The sequence below is a fragment of the Corvus brachyrhynchos genome, unplaced genomic scaffold, assembly GCF_000691975.1.
Source record: "Corvus brachyrhynchos isolate BGI_N302 unplaced genomic scaffold, ASM69197v1 scaffold279, whole genome shotgun sequence".
NCBI lineage: Eukaryota > Metazoa > Chordata > Aves > Passeriformes > Corvidae > Corvus > Corvus brachyrhynchos.
In genome coordinates this window covers 3,110,256-3,135,548 of record NW_008246060.1, presented here as the reverse complement: position 1 = coordinate 3,135,548, position 25,293 = coordinate 3,110,256, and the positions used below count along the sequence as shown (strand labels likewise).

The window sequence follows — 25,293 nt, the reverse complement described above, 5'->3', positions numbered from 1 at the left end:
CGTCGCAGCGCCGCCCTCGCCCCCGCCGAGTCGCTCATCTCTGTTTAGATGAGTAATGGAGCGGCTGGGGGAGGGGATTTGGAAGCACGGAGCAAATACTCTTAGTGTTCATTTTGTGTAAGGCTGACATCCACACCAAGTCGAGACTCCCAGCAACGTAGTGTGCAGTCACATGCTGTAGCATTCATGAGTACAGATATAAATCAGGCAGATGTTTGTCGACTGGAATGGGTAATAATTTCTTTCTCTCTTTGTTTGATTTTGCATGTTAGCCTCAGATGACAATTTCAGAATTGCTTTCTGCAGTACTTTTCAATAAGCAGAATGTGCTTCACTGGAGATAGATGGAGATATTTCTGTAGGGAGATAAACATATTTTTAGATAGACACAAATATGGGCTTACACCCATATGCACATACACATATATATACACACACACATACAGAATTTTTTTTTTTTACCTTACACCAGTGTTGGGGGAAGAAAAAGGATTCTGACTTTTTATTTTAAACCCACAGCTTTTCTTTTTCTCTGAACAGACCAAATATGACAGTGTTACTCAAACTATAAAATCAAATTAGCACCCTTTATTATGTTTGCAAACTAATTAAAATGTAAAATGTCCTGAAACCACTGGCTTACTGTGTGACAAATGTAAGATTAGAAACAATTAGAAGACACTCAAGAGGTTTGTGATGTTTAGATTTCTGACATTGTTCTAATCATCCCTTTAAGTAATGAAAACAATGGTTACCTAGAAATTAAAGGTTTAAAGGAAATTATCTTATTCGGTACAGTCATTAGTTAATGATTGTTTATCATTATAAATGTTGCCATAGTAGTCAGAGGCTGATTTTTAAATCTGAAAGCAGAGGGGACATGTAATAATGAGCAAACATCTGCTTCATCTGTTATTTCTATATATGATCATAATTTATATTGTAATACCACTATTGAAAGATGAGTGTGATATTTTTTATGATGATCCATATCCCATTCCTCGTATGGCTCAGCACAGTTAGGATTTAGTCACTGTGTTATTTCAGAGCTGTTTTATCTTAAGAATTGGACAAAACTGAAAGTGATTCATGTTAATTTGTATGTGTGGTATGTAACCCTTATGAAACAATCAATCACTTATTTCAGTACTTGTCAACTTCCAGAACTAGTTGTTAAGGGGTTTTTTTAATCCGTTTCAGGACTCGGGTAATTTTTTTTTTTTTCTTAAACTTTTTTAGAATAACTTTGACAAGAATGACAGGATATATAAACATTTCTTGGAGCTGTAAGGAATTTCAGTATTTCAGAGCATTTCCAAAGCCAGATGTTTACCAAAGTTGGAAATAGCAGTTAGTACTCTTGCTTGAAGATTAGAAATAAAGGCAGCAGGGTGATTAATGCAAAGTTACCTATTAATATTCAATTTTATTCTTTTTTGTACCATGGAGAAATATTTGTGCTTTCTCTCTGAGTCCTTGGGAGACCAGTGTTTGACTTTATATTAATTAGTTTTGTGAAAGTAGAATAGATTTGCCTTGGGGGATATTCTATAGAAATGTATAGTGTGTCAAGATGTAACCCATAGAGGATGGGAGTCTCGTAATAAGCATTTACTGTAGACAGATGTGTACATTTCTGTGACTGATTGTAGTGGAATTATTTATTATGCTTTCAGCTATTAAGAATCCAGTATAAGACAATGTGCTCAAAGTGTTCTCCATTAATTTTCAGCGCCAAATCTTAAAGGCAGACCGCGCAAAAAGAAGCCATGCCCACAGAGAAGAGATTCATTAAATGGCATTAAGGATTCCAACAACAATTCTGAAAGCAAAGCTGTTGCCAAGGTAAATCACTTAATAATACTCTTTTCGGTACTCTCTTCTTTTTTAGGTAGAACCCTGCCTGTTTCCCAGCATGCGATTTCAGAGTTAGAGTGTAACTTATTTTCTTGGAGAGATAAACATAATTTTGTTTCAATAGTTTTATTTTTCACTTTAAATCATGCCTGTGTTCAAAGTTACCAGCAACTATAATCACCTAACAACCTAATGCTATCAGCTTGTTGGTAACTGGTAGTGCTTAAGCTTTCTTGGCACCTAGTGTTAGTTTTCACATTCTGTGACACACAAACATAGTTTGTGACAGTATCTTCGAATTAAAAATAAACCTGGGAGCAGCTCACCCTGTTACAATGTACTGCTAAATATAAGTTTGAAGATAAACAGACTATGAAACAAGAGCTGCCTCAGTAATGGTTTCTAAGAAGCAAACACAAATGACATTACCCTGATGTTAAGATCTCAGCATTTTTAAATTAAGGAAAAAAAAAAACATTAAGGCAGAAACTCAGTATGAAAGCTTAAAAAAAATATCTGGGCTGTCTCTTTAATACTTACTGCTGAGCTGCATGTTCCATGGTTTGCTGAATAGTGCATGCTTTTACAGAGTCTTCTGTATATGCTGCAGTGCTTAGCCCATACTGCAAGTAAAAATTGGATCACTGATTAATGTCTATAGACATAATCTTTAAGATATTTATGGGTTTGTGTCTTTTCCCTAAAATATTTTAAAATGGAGTTTCTGTAGTATAAATTGCATCCTATTTTCTATGTTGTCTGAGTGGTTTTAAATAGGAATTTGGTTTTCTCTTTAAAAAAAGAGCAGCACAAATGGCTCCTTTCAAGATGATTTAATTTGAAACTCTAAGGTGCAAAGATGGAAAATTACTTAGAGCTATGCTTGATTTTTATCTGAGGCAGAACTTTGTCACTGGATACTTTTAAGCTAAAGAGCTAATGAGATTTGCATATACTGAATTTCTACACCAACTCCTCCCAAATCTATTGTTTCAATAAATTAGATGGATGTGTATCTGAAAAATGCTTCCATTGTTGTGACCATCTCTTTAGGAAATACAGTGAATGTATAGATCCATTTGCGTTGGTATTGTTGTACACAGTGAATGTCCTGGGAGATTAGGAGGTTAAAGAGGTCAAGTGGAAGTGTTCTGCTCTCAGTTTCTCATAGGAAGGCAAATTAAATTCCACCTCCTCCTCCTCCCTAGGAGTTCAGTTAAAATTGTGCCTTCTGTTGATGACGATAAAAGAGGCTGAAGTTCATGATGAAGCTCTGCCCTTAAGTCACTGTTTCTCTTCTTTTCGTGCCCTATTGTGCTCAGTTGGAGTCTGTACTATCATATTAGACAGGCATGGTAAGAGGTGATGGAGCCTGGTGCGTTGAGTTGCGGGGTCCTGCCAGATACTATAGAGTTTGTCTGAATGTTTTCTCTGTGAAAGAATGTGCAAAATCCGTTGTGTGAAAATGTCTCAATTTCCCTCAATTCCCCCTTCCCCCAAGCCATTTTTCATGTTAAATGTTGCCAGTGAACTGCGGTATAGGCCGTATTGTCAAAGCACCCCAGACTGTTGTATAAGTTTGTAGTATAAGTAGTTCTGCCTCTTCAGCACCTGATGTATAGGTGTTAGATAATTAAAAACAACAGTAACACTTCATACTAAATTGTTATCCTCTTTGTTTATATTTGGGTTCCCATTACTAGTCAGATGGGAGGATATTTCAGATAAGAAGTAATTCCACCTATTTATCTAGTCATACTGTGCTCATCATTGTGCAGATATTAATAGCATTAATTATCTTGGCCAGCTTAATTTCATTATAAATAATAGACATGCTCATGATATAATGTCCTTGCATGTAGTCACACTGACTTCACTGTGGCTCTTCACATCAATCTGTGTCTCAGGGCTGTGGATACACTTCCATGAGAGGAGCACAGCAAAGCAAACCCTCTACAGCAGATGAGCTGCACTTTGTACAGATCCTGCCAGTGGGTTACTAGGGAGGGAGGAGAAGGTTATTTGGGGAAGGGGAGGAATAGAGATCCACCTACTGTCTTCTCATTGCTGGGAACAGTTGGGATGTTAAGTTGTCATCTGAAGCTCCGTGTTGACTTCACCATTGGTTATCCTCCTCTGTGAGTATTCCACGTCCGACTAATGCTGACAGTGGGTCCATGGAGAGCAGGATTGAACACTGCTCATGTAAACAGGACAAATCCACTTGTGTCAGATGCTGAAGCGTTTAGCAGTCCTGTCCATATTCTTGTTCCTGATAAAATCCCTTCTGACCAGAAGTTGTGCTGCTTGCATTCTCAGATAATGTCACTCAGTGTCTGGCAGCACCCTCATTTCTCAGTGGCGGGGTGATGGCTCTGACAGAGTTGCAGTGGCTGTATGGTTTTGGGTTGGGAAACGGCATAAGGGGCATTCTGAAGGCTGTGGCTATGAGCCTATCAAGACCAATGCAAGCTGCATAGTTGTCATGACTTGCTGAATTTCATGTTCTCAGCTGCCAGTGACTAGAAAGCTAAATTCTTAAAATGTAGCTCTCATTAGGCATGTTTGCCTTGAACCATCAACAGATCGCTTTGAGGGTATCAGTTACCTGACAAGGAAAAGTGTCTGGTTTGGTAGGAGCAGCTCTGGGTCAATTCCAGTATAGGTGGCTTGCTAAAAACAGAGTGATAGTGGCACAGACAACGTGGTCCTGGACCTAGCAGGTGCTGCCAGAGAAAGTGGGCTTTTTATGTACTGCTTCTTGCTTTTGATTTCTTTGGTGGTCGCTGCATCCATTTTAGTGCCTCCTGAGGAAGATCCAAGGGGAGTTTCCTCCCAGGCTGGGAAGGGAATACAAGGCCATCTACTCCTGCAGGATCAGCTCTCCTGGAGAGGGATGTATCAAGCTCTTCTCTTGAAACACTCCCAGGACTCTGGAGGCTTTCATACTTGATGTGCCATCAGTGCTGGACAGGCTTTTGGAACTTGCAGGCTCCAGCAGATGATCCTCATTGTACCTGCTTCATCTTCCCAGAGAGTGTTCCCAATTCAAAGTGGGTTCTAACGCTTGTTAAAACTGGCTGATCTGACCACTTTGAGGAACTGAAAGGATTAACTTGTTAAACACGGAAATTGTCCCCAAATGAATCTGTTCATTACATCTCCTAGTGCAAATGCTAAAGTAAATCTCTCACTTCATTTGTACAGCAAGATCTGGGAAATTAGTTTAAAAGTTGCCAGGATATGCTTTTCCTGTGGCCACAGGTGGCCTGGCATGCTCTCAGACCTGGAGATTTATTCCGAGTGCCTCGGCCATTATCTGATGGAAACTGTAAAATGCAGGTCTGTTGTGGTCTGTGTTGTGTGTGACCTCTGGCAGGAGAAGACAAACACACTTGTGTACCCATGAGTGTTCACTGGCCATTTGGTCATGGATCATCCACCTCTGATGGAACACACAGCAGGAGGTGGTCAGATGTTCCAGAGCCCATCTCAGTGCACCCCCGTCTTATCCAGCTTAACCCAGCAGTGGCACTGAGTTTGTGTTTTGAAAGAGGAGGGCAGTTTGTGGTGCTTGGTGCAAATCTGGCATAGTTCTCACTGATTTTGGTATGTTTATGCTGGATTTACACTGGTGTTACCCAGAATGGCATTTGGCCTTTTTGGTTCTCATTAATCATTAGTCATGGCATTCATCCATATTGCCCGTCTGATGGTGGGGAGGTTCCAGAAGTGAGGCTTGGGCCTTAAATGCTGAGCAGATGAAGCATTGTAGCCTTCACCAAAGCGTTGTTGAACTTGACACTGCCTGGAGTCCACACATTGTATTTTAACACCTCTGAGTTCCACAGGGACTTTGACCTTGCTTCTCTGTAGAAGAAGGTAGAAGAGAGGAAGAGAGGAAGGCTGTGTGTACCACGGGTATTTCCTACTCCCGGTGGCTTTCTAAATATGACTTTGTCTCCATGAGGGTAGTATCCATTTTCATTAGTTTGCTTGCACAGCAGTGAGCTTTGATTTCACTTAGAGTTCGTGCCCAGGTTGTCTTTGCAAACGTTCTGAATTGTCCAGCTTGAAAACGAGAATCCAAGCAAGTGGGTGAAAAACTGAAAAATTGTTCCCAGTTCTAGTGAATTTGTTCCAAATTTGCAGCTCCAGCTAAAAATCCTAAAATTATTGAAGTCATGCATTCCTTTTGGGAGTGTTAACCCAGTCTTTGGTGAAGCATTGAAACCTATGACAATGTAATCTAAACTTTATAAGCGGAAGCTGTTAAGTAATTTTTGTGACATGCCAAAGTAAAAAAAGTCAAGGAATTACAGCTCTGACCTGAAAAGTGGATGAGGAAGTCCAAAGTTCATTTAATAGGAAAAAAATCCTGTTAGCTCCTCTGACTTTTGGATGAAACCCATGATATTTACAAAAGTTTAATCAACAAGCAGATCTATTACTAAAAGGCAAAGGATGGTGTCTTGTGCTATAGGAAGACAATATCTCTTCGAGCTGTGCAACTGGAGAATATCAAGCAGTACACTGGACATACTTCAGCAGCAAGTGATCAAGAAAAATCCGGCAGGAAGTCCATTTCCCACTCCCTGCTGCATTGCCTGGGAGGAGTGAGCCTGTACCCTGCAGTGGCCAATATGGAGGTTTTTCAGTAGCATCAGTTGCCATGGAAAATTGAGACCACTTGTCCACTCTGGTTAGAAGCTGCCATTGCTTTGTCCTGCATCTGTGGAAAACTGTGTAGCAGATCATCTGACGTCAGTACTTTCTGCAAGGTTAATACCTGGAGGAGTATAACGATTTTGCTTTCCCTGAGCCTGAAATGCCAGAGTATCTCTATTAAGATAAAATAAGCATATTGTGGTTGTGATCTTTTCAGTGATATGTTTGTTGTTTGTTTATAAGCACTTATGTGATGCTCTTCATAGCAGTCGCTTCCAACCTGTCAACAAGTATCCAGAAAGCGCCTGGTTTAGGAGTGACGGTTCTGAAGGAGGGTCCATGGGTTGCTTGACCAAGAGCTCCCGCCTTTCTGCGCAGCAGGGATACCCTGCTCTCCTGTGGTGTCCTCCTAAAATACCAAATACTGGCTCTTAGAGTCTCCCTGCTCCCTCTGGGAGCACAAAGGACATGTCTTGGATGGGGTATGGAACTGCCAGAAGGCTCCTCCTGATGGCACTCAGAAGCATTGAAGGGACAGTGCAAATCCAAAATACATGTAACCATCTCCACTACCTTACATTAGAGAGCTCCCAGTATTTCATTGAATGTATTGGATCCCATGGTCCCAATGTCTTGGTCATGGAGAGCTTTTAAACATCAGGTTTCTGCTCTTTTTTTTTTTGTGTACATACCTTAAGTGAATGCTTGATTTGTAATTTGCTTGATTCGGTGAGAGGATTATCTTCAAGAGGGGCTGCAGGATTAAGCCAGTCTCACTGGCTGTTTTTCCCCATGTATGAATACTGAGGAGAGGTAAAGTGATTCCAACTTACTGATTTCCTGACTGGCACAAATCTGCTGGGCAGTCCAATGGGAGACCTGGAGCTCTGGGACTGGTGATGCCAGTGTCTGCCAGGAAGGGCTCCAGCTACCAGCCTCTCCCTCCTGCTAAATGCTTAAGACTGTGCTCAAGTTTAAGCAGATGCTCAAATCCACTTGACTTGAATGCATGCTACAGCAGAACCTCCACTCCTTTGCTGAGGGCTCTGCCTGGGGTAAAGCTTGCCAAGGTTTGCATCTATTTTGGTGGGCCAAAGGAGAGAAAAATGTGTCATTTCAGAGCTGGCTGCTGAGCATTCCTGGAAGGGGCTGAGCACCCTCAGCTCCAAGGGTTGTCTACGGGAGCTGACAATGCTCAGTGTCAATCCTGGAACGAGGGTTATTATTAGACTTGCTAATGGCAAGTGTATGTGAGAGATGGAAGCTGTCTGTGACATAGCAATGTATAGTCATAAAAATGCAGATCTGGAGAGCATTACCAATGAGTTATAATGATTTAAAGATGTGGCTATTTAAAAATGTTGTGACTAAGATTCAGAACAAGACATTTAGCTCTATAAATAGCTTCCTTTGTTTCCCCTCAAACACAGTCGCATGGTTTGGCCTTCATTTTTTTCAACAATCCATTCTGCTAGGAGAGGGTATTTATTCCTTAAGTGAAAATTAAAGGTTACCCAGATCTGATATGACATCTTTTCTTTTCCCAGGTAAAATGTGAGGCTAAGTCAGCTTTGCCCAAACCCAAGAGTAACAACAGCAACTGTAAGAAAGGCTCAAGTGAGGATAAATCAAAGATTGCCGTAGGTGAAGAATGCAGAGCTGATGAGCAGGCTTTCCTTGTGGCTCTTTATAAGTATATGAAAGAAAGGAAAACACCAATTGAACGAATACCCTATTTAGGTTTTAAGCAGAGTAAGTATCCTTTTTCTCACTTTCTCGTTGACATTTTAGAATGGTTTGGCTTCTCTGGAGAAAGCAATTGCACACAAAGCCTATTTTAAAGCCTTATGGATGGGGAGGGACCATGTTTATCTCTACACATTTTCCAGTCCAGGCATTTCACTGTCTTATGCCTAGATTTGCATCTCTTCCTTCTGGGGTAGTTGCTGCCGGATATTTATAGGTTTAAATCCGCTGATTATGACTAGAAATAGGCATGTTGAAAACTCTCTATTTTTCTGTTTTGTAAATCTGCAGCGTCTGTAATGCCTTTCTTCTGAGTTAATAATATGACGTATCTTTATTGTGCCCAGATGTTCTTTATGAAAGGACAAATATTAAAGGAAGACATTTAAAGGTGGTCAAGAAAAACACAAAAGGGATCATATTTTTAAGCCCCAAAATGTGTTTATAGTTAATAAATTACTGACTTTGGAGAATAAAACCAGACTGTATCTGCTTAATACAGAATGCAGTGTTTAGAATTGCTTTGGCATGTACAGTTTGTAGTGCCACAATCTGTAAATTAATTGTATGTGGAGAAGATAGAGTTGAAACTGAATTTTGCATAAATATTGCAGCACAATGTAGATCTTTCACGGTTTCCAACAAAAGCTGTAAATGGAGGTATTTTTCCTCCATATCTATAGATTAAATGATACTTTATTTCCTTAAAGGGAAAACACCATGGATTGAAATATTATTTACTCTAATTTATCTCCAAGATTAAAACCATGTGTTATTTTGATGAAGAATGTCAAACCTGTATGTTTTACATAACAATTTACATACCTAATAGCAATTGGCGCTGATTGCAACAGGCCTCCAGCAGCCATTATAAACTTATATAACTCCGAATGATTACAGTGTTTGTCTGAAAACTGGCTGCTTGAAATGGGAGTAAAATTAATGTACTATGAACAGCTTCGTTGCATTATGCATTGATTCAGATTAAATCAAGGCCTAAGCAAAGCTCTTGATAGTTTTGAAGCAGTACAAGGTTCAATGAGGCTTTCAGAACATTTTGTGTTGAAGAAATTTTTTTTTTCTCTCCCCTCCCCCCCCATTTTATTCTGCACTCCCTCAAGCATGGGGACAGGGTGGGCTTAAAAGACAAGCTAAAGTATTATTTCTAAAGTTGCCCACTGGGGTAGGACCCACTGCTAACATTTAGCTGGAATACATTGAAACTTGCCTGACATTCCTTATGAAGTAGGGGCCTGATCCGGCAAATACTTAAATACCAGGAGTAGGTACGCTGAGAAGAGCAGAAATGTTTGCAGGATGGGGCTCTCTATTTGTCCAGCAAGGCTTGTGCAAACATTGCCAATATAAATCGGCCGGTGGGAAGAGGCAGTACGTACGCTACAGCAGAGCATCCCTCCATGGAGAAAGATCCCGTTCTCCGTGGTCCGCAGCATTACTGCTGACCTCAAGTATTTGTAGTGTGTCTGTGGGGATTCACTGTTGGTAGAATTGTGCATACATCTTTGATAGGGCTGACATGAGTTTTTCTTCTAACAATTAAATGAGATAAAATAAAATAAAATAAAATAAAATAAAATAAAATAAAACAGACACCTGCAAGCAGTGGCCTCATGGGACGGGGGGCCGGGATGAAAAGCATGTGAAAGGGGAGAAGTTCTGCAGGAAATAACAACTCTCTCCCAACACATCTTTTGAATTGAGTTGCCTCTGTGCCTCTGACCCCACAGCCACGGGCAAGGCACAACCAGACACAGCATAATTATTCCAGTAATGCTCATTCGTGCTCCATCTGGGTTCATTCACGCAGGGCCCGCTAGAACGCAGCTTATTGTTCATTGATTATGGAGCCCATTATCTGAGCTGCAGTAAATATTCAATATTGTCTAATCGATAGGCCTGCTCTGTGTGGCTCTTGCTTGCTTGCTAATGAAACCAGTATTAAACAAATAATTAAAAGTAACATTCTTCCCAATGAGTAATTTTTATTATCAAAGTTATGGAAACGTGCTACAGTCATTATACCATGTCTCTTATCAGCAAAGTCAAATGAGCCCATTACCTTTGTCTCAGTGTATTTTTCCAGTCCTGTTAAGGAATCTGTGTGTTCTCTTATATGTAATTCAAAATATATATAGTATGGGCTAATATTTACTCTTCAGATTATGTAAATACCTCTTTGGAAAATGTTTCACAGGAGTTTTTTTCAGGGGCTGTGAGCTTTTTTTTCTCTATTTTTCTTTTTTTTTAAACTGTTTAATTTACATTTCTTTGAAATATGTTGGCTAATGCAATGCTTATCTAAATACTTATTGTCCCTCTAACAGTTAACCTTTGGACTATGTTTCAAGCTGCTCAAAAACTGGGAGGATATGAAACAGTAAGTGTTTAAGTAACTTAAATGAAATAATTGTGCAATCTAACGTTTCCCTGCTAGAAAAAAAAATGTAAAAGCAAACAATCATTTGCTGCATTTTAGGCTAGCTGTACTCATTGTGGGTTTATTGGACCATTTTTGGAAACGGTCCCAATTAGTTCCAGATTTGGCAAAATTGTAAACTTGTCGTAAAAACTACAAGTGGAAAACATATGTAACTCTTCCCTGTCAAGGAAATTAGTTGGGTCTGTAATTTTTTCCCATGTTGAGAAAGGGCTATTATTGTACAACAAGCCAAGATTGCATAAAAGAAATTTCCCTTGGCAACATCCCTGACATCTGTTCATGTCTAATATGGGAAATGTATTAAAGGCTTTCAAAAGTAATCAGCATTGTCCATTAAGGAATAGTATGCTGCAGAATCTTCTCTTATTCCAAGTGTAAAAGATCTTTATTAGACAAGGGTCAGTACCACATAAACAGGAAGTTATCAAAGTAATTCAGAAAAGTCTCTGACACTTTTTATCAGCTAACCATATCTGACAAGAGCAGTTTATTTTTAGCTCACAGGAAAATTTGATGGCCACGGATTTTACAGCATGTATTTTGAAGCAATAAAATATTAGAGCAACAAACTTAGATTAAAATCTTGAAATGAGAAGAAAGAGCTGCATTAATGTGGCACATTGAGATGACATCTGTAATAAAAAAACAATTGGCATAGGAAGATGTCGTCACTGGAAATATTTTCTTTGCACACAATGATCAGATTAAGTTGTTCAGTTCCTGCCGCAGTTGGATGAAAGAAATTATTTTTGCTTTGTTTACGAAGTAATCTGGGACATATCTGTGCTGTAGAGAAATGACAAGAAGAAATGCACTATCAAGAAACTGAAAGTCATTTGAACCAAAATGCAAAACTCACTGTTTTCCTTCCATACAATAAAACACATTGTTCTGTACATCAGCAGCCTGGGCTGGTTAGCAAGGGTGTGCCTGGGATTTTGTGAAACGTGAAATCTAACATTCTTAAAAAAAATATATATATATACGCTTGATTTGGCTTTTATTGCTGCTCTATCTTTCATTAATCAGCACATACCATGGTTATGTACAGGGGTGTGTGTAGGCATGCTCATGGGTATGTATGAATGAATAGCTACCATAGATAGATCGTTACAGCAATTATGAGCCAACAGTAATTGCTTGAGTTGTAAAGTGCAACGAAAATGAGGGCTAAAATCTTGAACTTGATCCAGAGCACTAGGGAAGGCCAGGAGGGAGATTGAAGGGAGAGTGGCATGTTCAGAGTGCTCAGGGAGGCGAGCAGTTTTCACAGCAATGTTTCGGGTTTGCTTGAGGGGACCGAGTACAGAAGCAGAGATGTCAAAGTGGTGGCTTGCTGGAGAGACCTGAGTTTTAGTGCGAGAGGCAGAGGGATGGATTTAGACGTGCTGGACCAGGTGAGCCTCTGTACCTGAGGCAGAGCAAGAACAGGATTGTGAATTTGTGACCACAAGGCCAGAGAGCCAGGTTCGAGAAACATGACAGGATCAGAGGGGAAGGATCACATACATGAGAATGTCAGCCAGAGTAGCTTCAGTCCACACTTGTCTGAAAGCTCCTGTCCTTTTCTCGATGACAGATGTTCTCTGTTGTGCAGGGGCATTTGTCACCTTGAATGAAAACGTACCGGCAGTGCTTATTCTTCTTAGAGAGTAAACTAAGCAATTGCTTGCTGTTCAGTAAATGGCAAGGCAAGCACAGCTCACACCCTCTGACATACCCGCAAGCCCAGCTTTGGTTGGAGAGTGACTGTATCTGAAATGATGGGCCTGATCCTGTTTCTGTGATGTGAGTAGCGTCTGTACTCTTTGCAGGCAAGCTGAAGTTGGGAGGACTGTTGTGATGCAATTTAAGTTGTATATGGAGCATGAGGTTTCCTAACCTCATTCTCTTCTGTTAACAGTCTCATCCTCAGTCTGGATCTGCCTTTGCTTTAAATTCCCTGAGTATTATATCGATAGCTGTTGCAATACTTTGACCTGTGCTCACCCTGGGTTTTATCATTTTATGGCCAGTTGATATTAATTGAGTTTGCCAACTGCATTTGTTTGTATATATTTTATAATGGCAAGCACTGTGAGAAGCTTTTGTGTTTTATTTGTTTCGTTTTTCACAAGCCAGTGGATGGTGGGGGTGACATGGGCCTCAGTTATCAGTTCTAGGATCTTAGGCAGGTCTACTTAGATGCAGAAATTTCAAGTGAATGCTGTAATTCAGTGTTGAGCAGAATCCACCTACTCTTGTACACAGAGCCGCCATCTTTTGATGAGATGTCGTGGAGTGCACAGGCTTTCTTAAACCTGCCCTGTTTAATATGCATTTATCTCTATGGCTCCTTCCATCTGACTTGAGCAAACCACTTGTCCATTACAAGGGCTTCATCATCTTTAACTGGTTTTAAAATTTCACAAGTTTGTGGTTTGTGCATTGAGATAGAAATAGGTCTTTTCTCTTGGAAGTATTGTAAAGAAAATGATATTTGAAAGTTGATATTTGACTTCAACATGTGACAGCCATTTTATGAACAGGAAACAGATAAAAGATTGGTTAAAATGACATATGGAAGCTTGAAGTTGTCAGATGACAATTTTTTTACAAGCATAGAAACTTTCCCAGTTAAAGCAGTTGCAAACACTGCATCCCTTTATTTGGCAGAACAATTATAGTCTGCCCGTTTTTAATTTTATCCACTTTGCTTTGCCCACTTTGTTCATATGTAGATGTTTCAATGGAGTCTAAAAAACATTTTTGAGAAACAAGCATGGGTCATATGCAGTGTTTTTCAGCTTCTGCACAGATTCACAGAAGAGTGCAAGATTTTTGAGTCCAGTCCTGTCAGTTAAGGATCTAAAAGTGACTGAGAACAGCCAGGGATTGGATTTGAGATGCAGAGAACAACTTTCTTAGCCGTCTGACTTCCTCCTATCAGGGGCTGGAATGGATCCAGTGAGGCTTGCCAGAGAGCATTACCTTTGCATATGGTATATACATACGGGATATCTAATACTGTCAGGTTGTGATTGTGTGTCATATTTAAGGGCTCTCCATTTAAAGTACTTATGAGAGTCATTTCTCCTCCATTTAATTACTAATTCTTAGTTAGTTGTCACCTATAACTGTGTAATACCATGCTCCCTTGTGCTTCTCGTTGAACATAATACAGGCTTAATAAAAATAGCGACCCATACAAACTGGTTTAAAGCCTTAACAGATGAAGCTGTCTCTTTGTAGTAGCTGGAATCATATTTCTCTTAAACAAAGATATGTGAGATGAGCATCTTTGTTACTAATAATAGGAGAGTGCATTGGAAAGCACTCTCTATAGCAGACCGTCACAGTATGAGTGATATAAAATGTCCCCAAATCACTGGATTGAAATATGAAACAATGCCATGTTGTAGGGGGCTCAGCTGCAGTGGCATTTAACAGCCATTGCCTGGAATTCTCTCAGTCACCCTAAGTCAAGTGAGTAAAAGGTGCAGATGTCCATAGATGGGAAACTTCTGGGACTTACCTAAGGAGTTCTCCTTGGCAAGTTATGAAGCAGCATTTTTTCCTTTTGAGCCAACATAAAAGGAGTGCCTTGGCATGTTTGTAGAAGGCTGTGCTGCTGAATGGACTCTACCTGGAGATGTCTTAGAAAGATAAAGGGTAAAAAGAAAGTTAGGTGGAGCTTAACCTTCAGTGTGTAGCAGCTTAGATTTTGCCAGAGGTCAGTGGGATGCCATTCAGCTGCTGCCTCCTGGAAGCAACAATAAAGTGCTTTAGTTTATAAAAATTAGTGATTGACACATACAACAGTCTTGTGTCTGGGCAGGCCCGAAGAAACTGGTATATCAGTGGAATGCAGAGCTAACTGGGTTTGTTTCATACACAGCTAATACCCAGAGCTCTGAAGAGAGATGTGAACATCATGTACCATGACCAGAAAATCCCCCATTATGTTTGCAGCAGGAAATAAGCAAGAAGCCTTTCACAAGGAAGGGAGATGGGAGCTGGGATTGCAGTGCAGAAGACCTTCAGATTTCTCAAAGCAGAAGACACCATTAAAAGCATGTGTGTAAACAGTCTTCTGCTTTTATAGATAGGATCATTGCTTTTATTTGTTTTTTTCTTGACTACCAGACACTGCATAATACTGTGCTTATAGGAGCCAGATCAGATCTTCTCTTAGGTCCCTGGACAGGCCAGTCTCTTGCTTAACTCTGATTTCTGTTGGTTGGGAAAAAAGTCACAGAGGTTTTCAAAGGTGCTGGCTTCCAGTAGGCCCAGCTTAAGGATTTTGAAGCTGTAGGTTGGAACAAATTACAGGAGGGCTCTGCAACCCAGAAGGCCACTTTAAAACTAAAGCCAGCATTGGAATGTGAAGCTGTCAGAGATGACACTTGCCTGTGAAATTGTCTTGATTAATGGGTGAGCGTGGACCATCCTGCACTTCCAGAAACTTGGCAGGCACAGGGAGCGATGTGTATGGTGTTAGGAGTGAGGAAAAACAAATCAGAAAACTAAAGCAGCAGAGGCAGATATTTTTGGTAGGGACCACAACCATAAGCAAAGCATTGCCAGGCGTTACCCTTTCCTGACTCCTTGGGAAGTTTGGTCATTGAGGTCAACCTTGTATTAGAAAGGAAGGCAGTCCTCAGTTTGGATATGGTCAGCATAGACATCCAGCTTGAGCAGTCCTGCCCTCCATGACAACAGTGCAGTTTCCTCAGTGAAGCATTTTGTTCAGATTGTTTAAGGATGTAATTAATCAGTTCCCTTAGTCCTTTGAAGTTTATTAAGCATAAAAAATAAACTTTCCAGAGCAGGGGAAAACTCAACCCCAGGCTTTGTTAGAATAACAATTGTTTCAGGGAATGTCAAATTTAAACTTAGCTCTGTATGTGGGAGGGCACAACTCAGCTAATTGCAAAGGAGCTCTGGTCCACTGCAGATGTAGAATTGGATAAAGCTGGGCAAATGTTTGTGAAAATACTATTATTCTAAGCAGCTTAGAGGAAAAAGACACCAAAAATGATCCAGGGACTTCAAAGGGATTCACTTTTCCCCTGAAAGTTAGTTATGTTTACTAGTGTTCCAGCTTGAGTATGAACTCTTGAGTCAGCTCATGGTAAATGAGACTAAGGCTCTAAAGTTTTCTTTTTGAAAATGGGGACTGTGCTTCTTAGTCACATCAGGATGTTTATAAGGGGGACTTACAGTAGCCCTCCTGCTAACTAATCCTTGGCTTTCATTTAAAGTTTCTGCACAGCATCACTGTTCTTAGCCAAGGCTTCAGGTCCTGGACAGCCTTGCAAGCCCAGCCAGGCTGTGCTTGTCAGAGAGCCAGAGCACAGACCCCAGAGCAGCTTTGTGCACCTTCGTTCCCTCGTCTGTGAGCCTGCCAGAGGCTCGATTGCAGCATGATATATGATTTTTTAGGAGCTACAAGAAGGCAAGGGCTGTCTGGCCACGCCTCTGTCCTCTGCGTGTCATGAGGACCAGTGGAATGTGGGAGGCAAGACCAGAGGTAGCTTGCCATCCAGGCATTCCTCCACAGCAGGGTACTTGGTCCAACTCACATTTGACCTCTTGGGTTGCATAAGGAGCATCCATTCATATTCTCAGGATGTGATGTTCTTTGTGGTTCATTAGAACTCTGGTTCTTCAAGCACTTCAGTAGCAATTAGACCTGTGGGTAGCCTGGGGAAGAGACAGCATAAGAACTGAAACAAAATAGACTTAAGATGAACCTTCCCATCAGATTGATTTGTATTTAAATAATTTGTTTGTGCAGAATTTATCCTTGAATTGCTTGAATCCTTGTGCTGGTAGTCTTTCAGTTTATTATAAAAGACAGAAAATAAAATCAGTGAATGAAGTCAGTTCACGTAGCTTTATATAAGGTTTAAGATAAAACACCTTTTTTTTTTTTTCTGAAGTATTTATAGGTGCAATCTGTGCTCAGGTGCTAATAGTGAGTTAAAACTGCTGCTGTTTTCTGGAGAACTCTGCAAACAATAAATTTGAAGAAATTGTAACATGATCAAATGATAAAACTCCAGCCATGCTTTTGGCTTTGGAGACTAATTTCTGCAGAGGAAGGATTTTCCCTTTATATTGAGTGAAAGAGAAACACCTCTTACCCTGTAGCATTTAATGATGGTAGCTATCTCCCCTTGTTTAGATTAAAATTACAGGCCTCAGATTGCAAGTTGTAATATTTGTTTTCTTCTGATTTCTGCCTTTAGCTCCTCAGTAAACGCCATTGACTGTTCTCTGGGTAACTCCGAAGAAGCCTCCAGGGCTGAATATATTAAAATCCATGGCATTCCACAGAAAATGACAAAATTCTCCCCAAATTGCCCCCACAGTTTTCTACCAGCCTTTTTTTATGAGCTGCAGGCAAACAAGGGTGATCTGTTGTGCTTGTCCTATTCCTGTTTTTCTTCCTGTTTTAAATATAGCAGAATATATAAAATAATGAAGTGGTATTCAGAAACAATCCTTTTGCCAGGTCTTCCATCTGTTATTCTGTATAATCCTAATTTCTGTACAAAAAAACCAGAACCATGGTATGCAGCTCAATATGTTACAAGATGTTTATTTTCATCAGCATGGTCCAATAAAGTACATAGCTCAAATATTAACATTGGAGTATGTTAAGATTTCATTAGTATTTGATCTATATATTTCACAGACATAAATGGATAAAAGTAAACCGCTTGTAACATACAGAGTTACGGACTATGGTTTTGTGGATTTACAGAATTCTGTGGTGGATTTGGGTTTTGCAGCAGATATGTTTTCTCTAATTCAGTTAAAATAACTATGTAATCATTATTTGTGCTGAGTATGGTTTGAGCTTCATTTTCATAATTCACCGTGGGATTTGTCTGCATAACTTCTGATGGTTAATGACCCTATATTGATTGAGATTCTCTTTTGTGAGTCTGTATTGCTTGTGACTTGATAATGAATCAGTTAGATCACTCCATTTTAGAGAGAAAGAAAATAGACATAGTGTTAACTTACCAAAAAAAAAAAGGAAAGACAAGACACCCAAAGCTCTGTGTACTCTGTATATTCTGTAGGGGCTTTTATAGTGCTTGTAGTACATGCTGTTCTGAAAGTGTCATACATGCATTTGTTGTTGTGAACTCAAACGCTGTAGAATCTGTAAAGATGCAAGATTAAATTTTCCATTGCCATTTTTACAGATAACAGCCCGTCGACAATGGAAACATATTTATGATGAATTAGGTGGTAACCCTGGAAGCACAAGTGCTGCTACATGTACTCGCAGACATTATGAAAGGTAAGATAACAAATCTGAAATGCTTGTTTAATAATGAAAAAATTAATTTGGAAAGCCTTCAAAGCTATAAAGAATTAGAGAAAAAGAGAGAGAGTCTTCTTAAAGATTTAGTAAATATTCCCCCAACAGTTTAGTCAGATAATCCGTTGTAATTTAAACCAGAGTGTCTGTCTCCAGTGACTAAATAAATAAAACAAGCATCTGATTTTTCTTTGGTATATATCTTAATTTTTGCAACAGCTTTCCAGTTAAAGAAGCTCAAAAATTGAGGAAAACATACTCAAGGAAAAATAAGAAACGGCAGCTAATTGATGCAAACACTTGTCTTCTGTCATTTTTTAGGAATACCAATTAAGCAAATTGTGGTTTTGATCAAAATAATGGGGTGGCCCACAATGTAGGGTGCTGTTAATGTTGTAGGTCATGCAGAGCGCGGTGCATTCCTCTTGTTCATTGCATTCCTTCCCTCCTCCCTGCCTGCAAGCTGCTGCCAAACACTGTTTCTCTGCAGCCATTGTTGCTGGTCAGAACTGTTGATTTCTTATTCTTCCCATGTAGATAATAACTTCCAGGGCTTGTGAAGCCAGCACACATTGAATAAAATACTGGAGCTGGAATGTTGTTTTGGTTTGGTTTTTAGAAACAACTCTTGGGGCTTTTTCTTTCCTTTTCTTTCTTCTTTTATCTTTTTTTATTTCTTTTCCTTCTGTTTTTTTTTCTTAGACAAGCAAATGTGAATAAAAGCTCAGCAATTTTTAGCTCAGATAAGGAAAATTCAGTCTCTTGTTCCTGGGCATAAACAAGTTACTTTGCTGGGCTCAGGAAGGGATTGTACTTGCCTGTGCAAAAGGTGGCACGGCAGAGCTGTGTTCAGTGGGCAGTTTCTCTCCTTATCTTAGTGTCGGCCTCTCCAAGGGAGATACTGCCATCCTCCTGGAGGGTGGGGGTTTTGAGCGTGCTCTTTACGGGAAACATCTCCAGCAGAAGGACTTGGGTGCACAGAGGAGTTGCATGTAATGAATGCCATTATAAATAGTAGAAGCTTTCTGGAGATTGAGCCAAGCAGCAGAGCAAAGTGAGCGAGTTGTTGTGCATGTCAGATGGGGCTTTTCCCTGCCTTTGTGTTGCAGTCAAATGTTATAGATTCTTTTATTGACTCATCAGATTGTGGGTATTCAGTTCTTCCCCCCATCATTATAGCTCTGAGAGTCTCAGAGCTTCCTCTTGCACCCACACCAGCTGATGGGTTTCCAGCTGGGAGTCTGGCTCTTCCCTCACCAGATGTTCTTTGGGGGATGTTATTTGACAGAGGAGACCCAGGCACACATAAGCATTAGGTCCTTGTGGGTTAGGGCTCCAGAGGGAGCATTGCTGAGCTCTGTGCTGAAACCCTAGAGTCACTGAGAGAGCACATCTCTTGTAGTTGTGGAAAAGTAAATGAGCCATTCACAAATGTTCTGTAAACCCCTGTCTCTCTCTTCTGCTTTCCTGACAAGGTTTAATGCTAGTGGTGTATTTTTTTTTATAAGCAAAACCCTTGCATTGTACTCCCATGCATAGAGACTCATGTGTGACTGACTCAGCAGTTACTTGGATATGCTGTGAGGTGCCACCAAACCCATTGTGCTCACTGGAAAACCTGAGCGGACTTGTGATGCCTTCTAGATTGAAAAGCCTTTCCAGCCTACCCAAAAGCAGTTCTGCTCGCCTTGACCTGGTCTGAGGAAAGAGTTCTAGTTTATGGTTAGATTGGTCTTAATACACTGAAGAATTCAAATCTGAGTTCATGGATGCCAGTCTATCTTGTAGTTCTGGGTTAGGTCTGATACGAGGCAGCACCTATTTTCCACATCCATGGCAGGCTATCAAAATATGGCATTTGGAGAAAAAGTCTTGCAGAATTTTTAGGTTAGCCCTGAGCTTACCTAAAATGTGCTTTACTAAATCTGGTCTGAAAAACCAAAACACATATACAAAAAACCTCTGTGACTCATCCAGTCTCTACTTTTCTAGTGTTAGAAGCTTTTTTTCCACCAAAGGAAAGCTGTGTTAAGCCTCAGACTTGGAAAAAAGTAAATGAAATTGTCATGGTTTGTTTCATCTGGTAATTCTAACTATAGCACCTGTAAATGTAATGCTCATTTATAGCCAAAGTGCTCAGATGACATTTAATCTAAAACTAGAACAGCAGTGCAGGAATACACATGCTCATGATTCAGGACACACATACATTTTCAAACTTGAAGGTGAGCTGTACAGCTAAACTGGAAATTGAATTAAACTGGAAAGCAAATGCTGAGTAAATCTCATGATTTTTCCTTTCTGAATCCCACTGGCCTTTCCTTGCTTACTGGAGGCAGAACAGGCAGTGACTTCACTGGCCCTGCTGCTGTTTGACTTAGCCTTGCCATTCATCTCTACAGCTGGATCTCAAGGGCATCCATGTTGTGTTAACCAGCTCTCTCCCAAGAGAAGCTACTGGTCGTTTGCATCAGCTTTAGCATATCAAGGCTGTTCAGGTGGCAGCCACCTTTCAGTGACATCCTTAGGAGTGGAATGGCACATATGTCCCAGTTCAGGCACTGCATCCCAGCTTCCTGCACTCTCCAAGTTCCCCTTTGCAAGGTGGAGTTTTACACACAATTTCAAAGGGCAAAAAGAGAGAGAAAAAAACTCCATTAACAACAAGCAAACAAAAAAAAAACCCAGGCGCAAAATACAAGCATTGGAGAGGGCAAAATTGTCTGTCTAGCAAATCCAATGAAGAAATACTGCTTTCTCTAAAGGTGTTTATAATCTCTGCAAAGCCACCATGTGGCTGCCGATTCATGGTACCGAGGATGGCAAAAGCTGAAACAAAGCCAGATTTAAAGGCTTTGGGGAATGTATTGCTCTGCACCCTGCTGTTTGGAGCAGGGCTTGTGGTGGTAGCTGCTGGTGTGCTATAGGTAGGTAGAGTGCTTCAGTTGGGGCAGTGTTTGCTTTGTTTCCCTGGTAAAAGGGAAAGAAAGGTTTTGCGTGCAATTTTAACTGATTCATTTATCATGTAATACAGTTCGTGTTTCCAGTAACTGTTTTCATTTTAAAATAAGGCAGGGCTGCCAGTGTTTCATTAAGTGTTATTTGTATATTAGTTAGACAACTTTTGTTTTATTAATGAGTATAATAATGAAAGTGCAGGTTTCTGAGTAGAAGCAATGGGTGTTTTTACTTAAAGCATAGCAGGCATCACATAATGCCAATGAATGCGTTATTGTCACTGTAGGCATGGCTGGTCTGGCCCTGCCTCTGATTGGGTTATTCCAAATAGGCCCAAGCACTTCATAAAAATGTCTTTGTCAGCCTAGTTTTCCTTCCAAACCTATTCATCTCTGTCAGTTTTTAATATTAGTACCAGGCTCTTGGCTATAGTCCATTAGTACTGTACTTAATTGCTCATGTTACAGATGATTACCAATATAAAAAGCATTAATGTTTTCCCATCATGGGGCTGTTGCTCTGTGCACGACTTGGACTGTACAGAGCTTATGAGGTGGTGTTGTTTTGGTCGTTACTTTCTTCATTTGTGCTCCTCTCATGCACTTACCTTTCACAATCACAGCCAGCTAGAGGCATGTGTGGTTTGGTATGAGCTGATTCAGCCTGCACTGCTCCTGTGAAACTCTTACAGCCCTTGTCAGTACCCTACATCTCTCTCTTATCAAGAAACCCTCAGAAACGGCTACTTTTCTGTGAAACACTCTACTCCATGCCGTCTTCCCCTCATAATGCAGATGTGGTTTTCACATGCAGGGTTTGAGGTTTCTTTTCGCTTTTACACAAAACACATGATAGGCAGCTTTAACTTTCTGGCATGAGCAGTAGGCTGTATTTCTGCAGTGCTGATGATGTTGTTGTTAGGGATTTTTTGTAAATATTACATCACTGTCCCCCCCCCCAGAAAAAAACCAAACAACCCAGCCTGCTAGTTCAGTGTGCAAGGTATAAAAAGTTCCCAATAAAATGCACTGAACAAAACAAAAATACTAGTAATTGCCTGTTGGGGCCTTTTTCTGTCTCCAAGTCTGTCTGTGATTCATCTTGGTTTCCTCCAGAGCAATTCCTGTGCACGAGCTGTGCACAAACATACATGCAATGGGGATTTGTGGTGTGCAGTGGCATGCAGTAACTCTCCTTGGCTTCTCTGGTGTCGCTGTTGGAAGGTGTCGTGGCAGGCATCTGGATGGTACCATGGACCAGTAGCTTCCTGCCCTCTTTGGGTGCTGCAGGAAGCTGGGCTCCCTTGGGGTCTCCAGCAAGGATGGACCCAGAGAACCCCATGGCCCGAGTTCTGCTCTTCAGCAGTGTGTCTTGTGTGCTGGCCCTCATGAGTTTACTAGCATTTTGAAAACCAGTCTGTCCTGGTCAGACCCAGCTGGAGAGGGGTTTATTAGGCCTTGTGCTCTCACAAAATTAAGGGGGCTGAGTGGGAAATTATTCTGCAGAGCCACAGCCACCTGGGACTTGAGGAGGACCAGGTAGGTGGGATGGGTTGTAGTTCTTCACAATGGGGCAGGGTGGCTGTGCCCATGCTTCGGACATTGACCTGCAGAGGGTTTTATTCTGGCTGTGAGTGTGGCCCCTGTGCACTTGCAGAGGACCCTGCACATCTGTCCCTTAACAGGGGACTGAACTTCAGGAGATGCAGTGTCTTGTACAGTGCAGAGCCCATTCTGCCATTTTTCTTTCTAAATCACCCACATAAAAATTATATATTATCGAAACACAAGACAGGTTGAAATAAGTCCCTTACACGGTTTCCCTTTAACAGCCGTAAAGTCTGTCTACCCTAAGGATATTGTGCAGTAATTCAATATGCAGGAGAGCCCTGTGTTCCATGCAAATGCTGTTTGGTTTTCTAAAGCGTTTGGATAACTTTCGTAACGTGTAAGCATTTCAGTAGAGTTTTGCAGGAAATAACAGCCAGTCTTTAGAGGGAACAAAAAGTGGGGGGCTAGTATAGCATCTACATGAAATTGCTTATGGTTATCTTTTTATACACATTGTAATTAATAGAAGGTTTTGATTTACGCTGTTAAGTGTGAAAACATCCCCAGGCAAAAATTAATCAAATGTTATGTCATGGTGTAAACTACAACTAGCTCTTTGTTTGACCCAAAAAAAACTTGCCAAGCAACAGTTTTCTCTCCTTGTTTTATTTTTGTCTTCACCCCACTTCCCTGCCCCCCCTCACACTTCAGCTACTCCCAGACTCCCAGAAAACTTCGCAAGTTGCAAATTGTCTCAATAGTTTTCCATCAAGCACAAATTTAAGCCTGAAGATAGATGAGGTGTCTCAGTTCTCTTTTTTTCCCTGGGTTTTTGGTTTGGTTTTTTTTTTTTTCTTTTTGATAAATAACAAGAGGTTTCTACTTATGATTTTCTGCCCTCAGGGCTTTATCATTAAGATTAAATAACTGTACTCTCAAGCATACCACTGAACAAACATCTTTTCAATTATGTGAATAACAGATGCTTTAACAAAGGAACTATTGAAAATTCAGAAAGCCTCCCCCCTCCCCAAAATTTAAAAAGTATCAGATGACAGAGGAATGTAATTGTTTACCATTAAAACAGATCCCTAGCTGTCCATTCAAAACATCTGAGAACATGCAGTTTTTTCAAAATTTCTGGGGTTTCAGCCTCAAAAACTTACTGGCCAGCACTGGAGTCAGCAGGAGTCCTTGATTGCAAAGTGCTGGACAGTCAGGCTGCCTTTAAGTGCTTGCACGCAGATGATCTCTCTCCTGGTGCGGAATTGTTTTCCCACCTACATCCTTCCTTTCACCCAGGAGTTTGTCCTAGCAGAATTGGGGCATGCTGTGTGCTGCCCGGTGGGTTGTCAGCCAAGCAGAGAGGCCCTTGCCAGGCATGCCCACCATGCACACGTGCGTGGCACTTACTGGGTTCTGAGGCCCTGCAGTGCCCAGGGCTTTGGGGTCCCAGCACTCCAGCTCAGTGCTTGGAGCCGGTCAGTGTCACGCATGGTAATCTCATTTCTTGACATCCAGGAGTAGGGACAGACTTGACACAAGGGGACAAGCCCCTCTTCCTTGCTGGGAGCTGAGTTGTACCAGGAGGGTGCTGCACAGTGGGAGGTGCGCCATTCTCTTTTGCAGGAGCAGCACCAATGATGGAGAGTAACATCTTTTCCCTCAGATTGCCCAGTGCTGCTGGGAGTCTCCACCTCATACTTCAGGATTTTGTTAACATGAAAGAGAATGCCCCTAGTTTGTTCAGCTTTCTGCAATATAGATATGACTCAGAGCTCCCAGGGAGGGTCGGCAGGATTTTGGAGTCCTGCCAGGAGACCTGCACCCCACCGGCAATGCAAAATTGCATCTGTAAGCTTGTTCTGGGCATAGGGACCAAGCATTGCAGGCGCTCCATGGACCTACCAAACAAAATGCATGTCTGCCATGACTATGGCCAAACCAGAGTCTGGTAGTGGTTTTGGTAGAGTGACCTGGGGAAGCTGCTCTGTGCCCACCACCCTTCCTTTGGGTCTTTTCCTTGCAGTAAATCTGCACCAAAGGGAAAAGACTGGAGTTGCTCATCTCCCCCTGCTGAGCCCTAGGATCAGGAGTGCCTGAGCTTGCCTCACTGGGCTGTGCAGCTAAATCAACAGCTGTGTTTGTAATGTCACTAATTTCCAGTTTACTTAAAACAAAGTGTCTTTGAATTCTCTTAGAGCAGTGCCGTTCCCACCTTTCAGCAGTAAGCCATTCTCATTACCCACCAGCACTCCCAGTGGGCTGTGAGGAAAGTTGTTGTTGAAAGGATGAAAGAGCCATTTCTTTAAGGAAGGAAAGTTCTTTGGAAAGAAAATTGAACTCCAACATATTTTGTCTTTGCTGATAAAATACATGCCAGTTTTGTACTTCACACAAATGCAAATAAAACCATTGCTATTGTGTTCTGCACAAAAGCACGTGAGGCTTGCTTTCGTAACCCCTGCATTGTACAATGCAATCCGGGGAAATCAGACTTCAGGAACACACTGCTTCATTTCCTCAATGTACTTTATATTTCCACTTCGGAAAACCGGCTGAGACCTTAAAGTTTGGGTTATTCCTCTCCCGTCTTTGCTGGGAACGTGTTGCTGGTGCCCAGGAGAGCTGCCTCCTGCTCCTGGCTATCCCCACCAACTGATCGTTGTTGAAGGTTTCCCTCATTGTTTCCCTCACCTACACTGGACCAGTGCTCTAAGATTTATCCTTTT

General features: G+C 41.1%; 1 protein-coding gene across 2 annotated transcripts in view; it reads left to right on the top strand.

Annotated features, from left to right (window-relative positions):
- The window catches only part of ARID5B (AT-rich interaction domain 5B), a 102,830-nt gene that overhangs the window by 64,622 nt on the left and 12,915 nt on the right, over window positions 1–25,293 (top strand). Inside the window, exons 1-5 of one of the 2 annotated variants that reach the window (XM_017746384.1) lie at window positions 213–231; window positions 1,733–1,845; window positions 8,073–8,277; window positions 10,617–10,669; window positions 17,935–18,032. In XM_017746384.1, coding sequence (XP_017601873.1) covers window positions 228–231; window positions 1,733–1,845; window positions 8,073–8,277; window positions 10,617–10,669; window positions 17,935–18,032 — 473 coding nt within the window. In that variant the 5' untranslated portion in view covers window positions 213–227. Of the gene's footprint in view, window positions 1–212; window positions 232–1,732; window positions 1,846–8,072; window positions 8,278–10,616; window positions 10,670–17,934; window positions 18,033–25,293 lie in introns of those variants that run through there. The other variant, XM_008642763.2, reaches the window with a different exon arrangement.